Source organism: Pocillopora damicornis, chromosome 3, assembly GCF_964200805.1.
Source record: "Pocillopora damicornis chromosome 3, jaPocDami1.2, whole genome shotgun sequence".
Lineage (NCBI taxonomy): Eukaryota > Metazoa > Cnidaria > Anthozoa > Scleractinia > Pocilloporidae > Pocillopora > Pocillopora damicornis.
In genome coordinates this window covers 8711477-8721853 of record NC_142672.1, presented here as the reverse complement: position 1 = coordinate 8721853, position 10377 = coordinate 8711477, and the positions used below count along the sequence as shown (strand labels likewise).

Here is a 10377-nt window from a genome sequence, read left to right as displayed (position 1 = left end):
GACCAGTAATTTTGCCAATTTAATAAAACATTAGGCTGCTTTTTGTAATTCTGTACATCTGCAGTAATAGCTACTGGGGCAAGATAAAAATGGTACTTTTCGATGGATAGTCATATCAGATGGTTTTCACGCAAATTAGTACCGCAGGGAGGAAAAGGGGAAGGGAAGAGGTTACAACAACCTCTTGTCTTTATTCTTTAACAATTACCTAATAAGTAACAAAACAAACAGAAAACTTGAAGCTCTCAGAGCAACAGCAATTTACTGCGACCCATAAAATTTTCAAACATAGAGGTATACTGAGAGTTTCAACGATCAGTTATATGGGATAAAACTTATTGGCAGCTGTTGTTCCAGCCTTTGCCCACTCTTGTAATGAAACTTATACTAAGCTAAGCCTTTCTACAATAAAATGTCGCGTGAAGTAAACTTCCTCCCTTTGATAAAGCATAACAAAAAATTCGATGCTTAGATTCTCTTGTTTACAATGATGGGTAAATTAATTATCCAAAAGGGTTAACAGCAGGTCACGCTTCTCGGTGAATCTGTTTTCTTCGCTATTTTATCAATGTGCTCATTTTATGGGAACACCCTGTCAATAATAAAATTCCTGTAACAAGACAAACTCTCCCGTAAACTTGAAGTACAGCCATACTGAAGTTTTTTCCTTTGCTTAAAGGGAACCCATGTGGTTCATACCCATGTCATTTTAGTTTATCATGTGCTTCTTTCCAGATTTTCTATGTATATTTCTTTAGGACTGAAATTTCCTAAAAAAAATGTGACCACGCCCCTTCCATCAACCCTTTCATTCCTTTAAGTGATCAACATGTGAATTCTTGTTACAATTTTAAGATATTTAAGACAGCCAGATAGTGAGAATTTACAAAATCATAGACAAAGAAGTATTGCCCTGATAATACCCAAGATTCTCAGGAATAAACAACAAATAAATGTATGCCCATCTGTTGGGAGAATTGGTTCATGGATATTAAGAGTGAAATGTCTAACTCTGATTATTTTGAAAGACTTCTATGAAACGTTGTTATTACAATGTGGGATGCTAGTGATTTTATCCTTCTTGTCCGAAATCTCTGGTGAAGTCTTCAAACTTTTTCAGATCCGCAGAGTTTACTGTCGGTTTAGAAGTTGCCAAGGATCGTAGCATGTCCGGCTAAAAATAGTCATAAGGAATGTCGTAGCTGTTAATATATCTTGAAAAATAAGGATACCATTCACTAAAAAACACTGAAACTGCAAAATAACCAGTTGAAGCCTATGTGGTGCAATAACAGGGATTACTGTCTTTAAAAAAATTCCCATTCTTTTAAATATCTTAAAAGACTCATGATCAATCAGTCAGCTTTGTTTGCTTGCCCTTTAGTCTCTGGATGGTTGATTTTAAGCTGAAAATTTCTGCATGGCTGTCAATTGTGCAATGCATCCCTGGTGATAATGAGCCTCTCACTTCCCACAAGAGAAGGAATCCCATCTCCTTAACCCTCAAGGAATGACTTGCATTTCATTTCTCCCTACAATATCAGCCCTGAATCAAACATTAGGGTCATGAGAATAAAGGAAATGATCGCTTAATAACAAAGCTCTTGATTATTAAACAAATTCTCCTTTTCAGCAACTTAGGAAATGTATAAAGAACAGTATGGAGAATATGCATACTGATGGAAGAATTGTGAAGTAATTACCAGATTAACAACAGGCTCTAACAGCTTCTCTCCAGGTACTTGCATCCAGGTCATTTCCCTTGCACCCGGATCCCCTACAAAGAAACAGGGGAAAAAAAACTTATGTCAAGATCTGGAGAAGTTGTTTTCCTTACCACTAGGGTTTATCTTTTTTGGAAAGGTGCACAGCAGAAGGAAGCCAAAAAGATGATATTGCAACCAAAGGGAAGGCATTGTAATAAATGATCATAGTAAAAATGATTGTAGATTTTATTACTAGACAAACGTTCTCCTGTTGATATTCCGATATTTGTTCATCCAGCAAAAATTTAAAATTGTAAATCTCTTCCAAAAGCCTTCCATTCTAAAAACTCCTCCTGGTACCTGATTCAGAAGTGTTTTCATATATATTGTACTTGGGGTTGAGAAAATTCCCACAGAATGAGTAGCCAGGATGGGCAAAATAACCAGTTGACATAGGTCAAAATTAAGACAACATGAACCAGACAGGGAAAGTCTCCAGGACCCAATGCATGAAAAATTGCACATGATCAAGTGTCAGTGGTCAAAACCATCAAACTGGTTATTGAGGATTTTCTCATTCATCTACAGCCTGCTTGTTCAGACAAATGCCTAAACTTTCAGAAGCTCACATACCTTTGGTGAATTTGACAAAACAGAGGAACAAAATAAAATAAAAGATATGGATAAGAATTTGAGACTATTCAATCTCAACTGTAAAACAAAATTGCCACATAAATACCTGGTGAACATGGTGTTAGGAGATCATCTGCTATGACTTCTGGGTTTTGTGGGGAGGGACCCCTCGCCTTTTAAAACCACACAAATAAAGAACAGTGACAAATTAGGTGCAAAGAAAAAGAGAAAATCAGCAAATGTCTTCACACTGATCCTTAACTTAGGGGAAAACAATGAATTTGGATTTTGATGTGGGAGGTCTGTGACAGGAGAGGTAGTGTACATTACAGAACATTTTATTCAAGCAACAGAGGGAAAAGAAAACAATGTTTAGCTTTTTCAATTAGTGCTCTCAAGAACTTTGACTTGATAACTGAAGTAAAATATTTCATGCCTGAATTTGAGAAAGACATTATACAAACCAGTTTAAAATGTGTTGCTTGTTGTACTTTTCTGACTGGCTGCATCATAGCATCACGCACAACAATGCTGATGTCTGCACCCGAATACCTGAAATCATGGGGAGAGCGTACATAGTTTTAAATTGACAAGTGTTGACAAACAAGTGCTAACTAAGATTTGTAGACTTGGATATTAACCCTTTACACCCTAACATCAGAATGCATATTCTCCAAACTGTTCTCTATGCATCTCCTAAGGCACTGACGAAGAGAATTTGTTTAAAAATCAAGGGCTTTGTTAGTTGGTGATCGTTTCCTATATTCTTGGGACCTTTATATGTGATTCAGGGGTGACATGATGCCAGTCACTCATAGGGGTCAATGGGTGAAGCTTTCATGCTGCAAAAAGTGGAACATTCAACAAGGCTTGCATTTTAACTTTTAATTATCCAATATTGATGATCCTTGATTTAATGCATATCAAGACTGACCAAACAATAATTTTTTCAGGCATGTAATAAAACTCCACTGCCGAACTTAGAGGTAATAGGAACAAAGAAAAATAAAACTGGAGAACATAGTTTGATTTATTGGAAAAAAAAAAATCCTTTGAACTGACATTCAAGAAAATTAATGCATGACAAACAGACCTTGGAGATTTGCAGGTTAAATAAAAACTATATTTAATCTATGATCCTGAGGTTGTTTATCCCAATTAATAAGTTTGATTGTCCTCACCCTTCAGTTTTCTCTGCTAGATCCCTGAATTCTGTGGATTGAATACAGTGTTTGATGTTTCCCATATGTAGCTCAAACATCTTTACCCGAGCTGATGCCTCAGGTAATGGGATATAAATCCTTTTTTCAAATCTAGAAAAGATGTTGAGGAAATTACTCCAATTTTCCATAAAATGCAGAATATTGAATATATGTCTTGATAATGATTGACAATACTGACAAACTAAAACTTGTAAGTTTGGCCTTGAACTGCAGAGATTTTGTGCCTGTGAAAGGTGTAAGAAACAAGGACTTCTTCCTTTTTTTGCTTGGATTTTTTTTTAAATACACTAAAGAATCAGTATCATCATCACAAAAATCTAAACTGAATTCAGTGGTCAAATACTTAAAGGTTTCACACACAAATTCACAAGTATGAACCCCTTATAAGCGCAAGTATGCTTTGCGACAATAATTATAAAGAAATGCAAAATAATATCCTAAAGTCATATATAATATACCTTCTTCTAATAGCAGAGTCAAGAGTCCATGGAATGTTTGTTGCTCCCAGGACAAGTACATCTTTATTATCAACTCCAACACCTTCAGTTAAAATGTAACAGATTAAATAAAATAGCACTTTAAGTCCTTATTAATAGAGGGAAGACTCCCCCTGTCAGCCAAACAAAATTACCACCATATCATTCAGTCTTTAACCTGTGTTAATATTACTGAAGGACAAGTCAGTAGATAAAGTGCATGTGCACTGTTTTGTTAAATGCAATGGAGTTTCAAACTATTTTTAGTCCTAGATATCTTGAAAATTCTGTTATCTTTCACCTGAAACCATATCCCCCCTTCACCAAGTTGCTAAAATGTACACTGATTTGTTAAATGCAGAGGAGTTTCAAATTATTTTGAGCCCTAGATATCTTATACATCCTTTTATCTCAAACCTGAAACCATGTCCTTTGGCCATTAAAATGTACCATTAAATATCTTCAACATTTTGTAGCACCAGTACCATGGTTTTTAAAACCCCCTTAGTATCCTGAAGCAACTGATAATTTCTCTGAACCCCTTGATACCACAAATTATCAAAAACTTGTGAAGCCTTTTTTTCCTGCAGGCCCCAAGAAGCTTGAACAACAAAAACAAAAAAAGAACTCCATTGTAAGGGGAATTCAAACTTTTCCAGTGGTAAAAATAACAATATTTGTCAAAAAGAGAGAAAAAACTTGAAAAAAAGGGTCTTAGACAAACCCTTATTTAATTTTCTTAGAATGAGAGGAAATGAAAAAAAAATCCTGGAGAAAAAGTTGCCAGATAATTATTTCTGATTCACAAAATGGTGTAGGAAACATTTACTGAAATAAGCCTTTGAGTCATCTTTCTACATGTACATGCACTCTTACTGTTAAAACAAAATAAAAAAGGAGAACATATGTAATACTAGAATCAAAGAAAACTATTCCAATGTTATGCTTTTCGTAACTGTCAGGGATTTATTTTCCCTCTTTTTCAGGCCACATTCTAGACAGCAAATGCTTTATTTACACTGACTATAGAACCTAATCCTTTCCCTGCTGATTTTTAGAAATTTCAAGGTAAGATATATGTTGTTTTTATAAGACTTACCTTGCATTTGAACCAGAAACTCTGTTTTAATTCTCCTAGCCGATTCACTTTCATTTTCGCTTCTTGAGCCACACAAGGAATCAACTTCATCAATAAAAATAATGGCTGGTTTATTTTCTCGTGCTAATTCAAATAGGTTCTTTACAAGTCTGAAAAAGTAAGCAGATGGGTATTAGGCATGATTGGAACTCCCATGACTGACCAAGAAAGAACTTCTCCTAACAATATCAATATAATATCAAGCAGACAAGAGATGAGAATAAAGAAATCCATTAGGGGACTACAAGTTGATCCAATACCAAATTCTTCAAACTCACATCATATCGGTTGTATAGCAGACAGTTGAGAGAATTAGTAAATGAGATCTTGGCAGTGAAAGGGTTAAAATGATTGGACAGGCATGGAGTCACAATGGCATTGCTTCCCTCCAGAAAACATTCATTCACACTAATGGAAGTTAATCCTGCAACATGTACTGATTTTTTCATAAGATTGTTTTTATTGATGGTTAGACCCAAAGAGAGCTCAGAGAAGAAAACTGTTTGAATCACAAGAAAAGGAGACATATTATATTACAGTTGCTTTAATTATACATCAGATTGGTTTAAGAAAGAATGACAAAACTTTTCTGAACCACTAAGTAAAGCAAAACTAATGGTACCCTGGATTACTCAATCAAAGGAAATTTGCAAAATTTAAAATTTTTTTTTCTCAAGGAGGTCTGTTGTATAAACCATGAGCCACAGTTTTGAGTTTGCCTGATGTCACTGGGTAAATCAATAAATGGCCAACATATCTTCCTACTTGTTTTCAGTGGATTTATTTATAAGTATTAGACACTTGAAATAAATTGGATAAATTTTCATCACAAGCTAGGAAAATTAACTAATTGACAACTTCTACATGGAAAACATTATGTTTTAGACAGTACCGTTCACTTTCTCCAAGCCACTTAGACACTAGGTCAGATGATGAAACAGATATAAATGTTGAGTTGTTTGCTTCGGTTGCTACTGCTTTTGCTAAGTAGGATTTTCCTGTACCAGGAGGCTGTAAAACAAAATGGAAACTGTTGTAATATATCTCTGTCTTATTCTCCTGTTAGGTAGTTGAAATAGGTTACCATAAAATGTTGAGTTCATGGCATTGGCAAATGAATTGGTACATGTATCTTACCCCATACAGCAAGATCCCACTCCATGGCCTTCGTTTTCCTGTCATTCAAAAGATGTGATAAATCAGTGGGTATGATATCATAAACATTCTAGGCCCGGGCAAGACAGAGACCTACCTGTAGTTAAGCTTCCCTTGAAAGAGATTATCCTCAAGAAAATTCTAGTTATCACAAAACGAAGCATAAAACATCACGCCCACAATTTACAATAGGCCTTCGCATACTGTATCAAGTTATTTGCTATCACCATAACTCTGGCTTTTTGTTGATCTCAGATAATCTAAGCTCAGCTCTCTATCTTAAGCTTAACAGTGTAATGTGTATAAACCAAATTTTTGGAGAGATAAAAACTTAATTAATAAGTAAAAACCAATTTATCATTTATCAATAACCTCATGTGCTGTTTTTAAAATACACAATTTTCTGCACCCTCTATTTACCTGTGGATTATGGACTCCAGTATCAAACAATATATGGTGTTTAAGTCAATTTATGTTGCTTATTTTATCACAGTATCAAATTGTCTGGATGATGTGCATACAAATAGCAGCAAAGGATAGTAAAATTTAATTTCCAAAATTTTAAGTAAAAGTGAAGGCAGTTGCCTTGTTAGTTACCTGTGAACAAATGTGGGAATTTAATTGGTAGAATGACAGCCTCCTTCAGGGCTTCCTTAGCTGAGTCTAACCCAGCAACATCAGACCACAGCACTTTGGGTTTTTCCATTACAATGGCACCTTAGAAAAGAGAAACAAATCCAGTTCCTCAAGAACAATTCATAAAACACCAAAAGTCCTGCAATATTTTTAGCAAGTTTTGGTGATTTACAAAACTGTCTTTAACCTAAAGGAGAAATATAATACTATTAGTTGCATAAGAAAGAAAAAAAATAGATAAAAATACACCAAGGAGGACTGAGGATGGTCAAGACGGGACAAAATGAATTCAAAGTGGATTGAAAATGATACATATCCTACAGTGCAAATGGACAAACCATGAGAGCATTTGAACACATCTCATAACTTAGACAAGGAGTACCAGAAAAATTAGCTGTAGAGCAAATTACCTGAGACACAACTGAAAACTATCTGTACAGCACAGTAAGAAAAAGAACGTGGAAACAGGTGTAAGACAGACTAAGATGTTACTACTCACTGTTTAGTTGACCCTTGAGTTTTTTTGCTTGTGCATCGTCTTCATCATCATCACTGTTATCGTCTTTGTTGCCATCTTTGCCACTGTTGGAAAAAATGAAGAACACATACTTACATGTTTATTATTTTTTTTAATCCCTTCACTAGAAGAACTGACCTCAGAAGAACATTTCTCCTTTCAACATCAATTAATTTTCAAGCAAAAAGAAAAAATTTCAAGAAAGGGGAGATTGTTTGATTAAACTCAGTGAAACTCAAACAGTGTGGAGAACTGATCCTAAGAATGAAAGGGTTAGTCATTGACCCATAAAAATCAAAAGAAAAGTGGAAGACTATCAATTTAAATCTAATTTTTGGCTCCCTTTTCACCATTCATTGAGAAATATAAAAATTGATGAATAACAAATTATTATCTCTTTTAAGAGACTATTAAGCCAGGTAGCTGGATAAATTTACAATACATAATGAAGCAGCATACAAAAAAATAAATTTATAATAAATTGTAAAAAGTTAATTTTAGATAAAAAATCAAAGTGATCTACAAAACTCATTTAGCCCTACTAGCATTCACTATTTTCTTTTAAATAAAAGGTACATAATATTAGATACAGGTATGTTTTTAACCCTTTAACTCCCATGAGTGACCAAGACAGAATTTCTCCTTACAATACCAATACAATATCTACCAGATAAGTGATGAGAATGGAGAAAAATATAAATTTGGGGATAATTAGTTGATCCAATGCTAAATTCTCTGAGTTAACATTATGAGAATTGTATGGTTGAAAGTAAGGAGAATTACAAATTTGATCTGGGAGTTAAAGGGTTACAGGTTGTTCCCACACAAGTAGAGTAACCAAAGTAGCAAAAGCAAATAGCTTTATCCAAAAAGGTATATATAATTTATATTGTCTTAAAAATGCTAATTCTCTCTTTACTAAATGTGATTGTGAGAATTTGGGGCTTCTTTAGGCCAATCTTTCTCAAATTTTCTCTGTTGAAATAAAAGTTACAAACCCTTTATTGTTTTCTTTTCCTCCTCCTGATGATGCTACAGGTTTCTTTTTGTTTTTGCCTTGAAGACATGTCTTAAGTTTCTCAGCCCTATCAAGGTATTGAATACACTTTTGTCTGATACTCTCCTTGGACTTATCTCCATGAGCTTCATCTAAAGTTTCATAAAGGATGAGAAAATAAGGAAAAAAGTTTTACAAGTTGACCACAATTAAAAGTACTAGGTAAATAATTGACTTCAGTTCTAGTGAGCTTTATGATAACCTCCATAGCAATTTTAAAAATTCCATTTTCTTCCCTTTTCTAATAATCCTTGAACCAATCCTGTATAAAAATTCTGAAATTTGTCTGTCAATTCTTGTTTAGTAGACACACTTGTTACCTTTGATCAATGCAAAACAAAATTCTTTCCTCAAAATTTCAAATGCCCAGGTAGTTATGCAGGGGTTGCCTGGGGGTAGAGGATGTTGAAGTTTCAAATTGATTGATGTATAATTACAGGAATTCTATGTTGCATAAATTTATCTTGGAACTTGCTTGCAGGGATTTTATCAGGAAATAGAGTACAAAGAAAATAGTTTCGGCACCTGGAGAACATTCTCCATTTCTACATAAAAAAAAAAGACTAAGGCCATCTAAACTCTGAACAAGAATTTGGTTCCATAGCTGGAAAGTTATCGGATCTTAGATGCCTAAAGAATACTCTTTACTTGCAAGAGATAAATTTATTCTGGGCAAGTAACAGTTTGAGAGTTCTTCCTCTAAGAGCAAAGATAGAGTCATGAGCTTACAAGTATTAACTAAAACCTACCAAGGTTAATTTTGTTTTACATGACATTAGGTGATTGGAACCATTTCTACTCCTTATGGAAGGTAAACTAATCTATCTCAGCAAATTTAAAGTAATGGATGCAAATAACAGTATATGTATAAAGCACCTGTAAAATAAACTGCATTTTAAGTGTCACACTTTTATAATACAGAATCACTTTGGACTTTTGAGCAGTTTATGTTCAGTTTTTTTCCTGCTCAGTTTGTGTGATGATATCACTCAGGAAACAATTACCATTGTTTTTCACAATAAAATGAGATTCAAATATAGAAAACAACACAAGGGGTAGTTGCATGAACCACATATTACACACGGCCTTAGTTTCGCTTACAAGTGGAACTTTTGGCGGCCACACGAATCACAACTCAATTAGTTGTAAATTTAAAAAGGAACTACTGATTGACAGCAGATAAAATGCGTCTGAAAAAGAGCAACAGAGAGACCTCGCGTACACCGAATGAAATACAGAAGAACCTCTTTCAAACGAAAAACAAATAAGAAGTGGAAACAGTTAACTTCGTAAAAATAATCTGTACTTACATTTTATGGCATGCAAAAAATATTCCACACCATGTTCATAGAGTCGAAGAGCCTCTTCGTAATTTCCAGCTTTGTCCTCATCTGTAGCCTTAGTTACAATCTCTATAGCTTTCTAAAAACATGACAAAAGGACACGGTAGATTGAAAGCTTGAATGTTGCTTAAGGCGCTAGAACTAAGTGAGACACTTTTGCAGGTTTTCCTGAGTCGCCACGGCTTTCGATCTCATTTTTTTATGACAATTTAGGAAATCTGTGAAACAAAAAACCTTTTGAAAAGCAAGTAACAAGTTCACCTTTAAAGTGCCTCCCTCTGACATAGCTGCAGGTTAATCAAAATAGCCCAGCAGATGAAGCAAAGGAAAAGAAATCCTTCACTGATCGACAGGAACTTACAAAAGCTAAAATGGCTGCCAAACTAGGAATACCGCTGGTCAGTTTTTATATCCTCGGGTTTGACGTCAACCTCCGAAAATAAGAACTTACTGACGTCATAATAATTTTCACGTATGATATATCGAGTTTATG

At 34.6% G+C, this 10377-nt stretch overlaps 1 protein-coding gene across 1 annotated transcript; it reads right to left on the bottom strand.

Annotated features, from left to right (window-relative positions):
• LOC113685330 (vacuolar protein sorting-associated protein 4A) lies at positions 1 to 10296 on the bottom strand. The gene is made up of 14 exons (XM_089200405.1): positions 10146 to 10296; positions 9852 to 9963; positions 8483 to 8633; positions 7467 to 7549; positions 6929 to 7048; positions 6314 to 6351; positions 6069 to 6187; positions 5138 to 5286; positions 4021 to 4102; positions 3521 to 3652; positions 2804 to 2891; positions 2446 to 2512; positions 1704 to 1777; positions 1 to 1174 (listed from the first exon to the last, which is right to left on the bottom strand). Exons 1-14 carry the CDS (start codon positions 10167 to 10169, stop codon positions 1073 to 1075), a joined length of 1341 nt encoding a protein of 446 aa, XP_089056531.1. The 5' UTR covers positions 10170 to 10296; the 3' UTR covers positions 1 to 1072.
• Between the last annotated feature and the right edge of the window lie 81 nt (positions 10297 to 10377).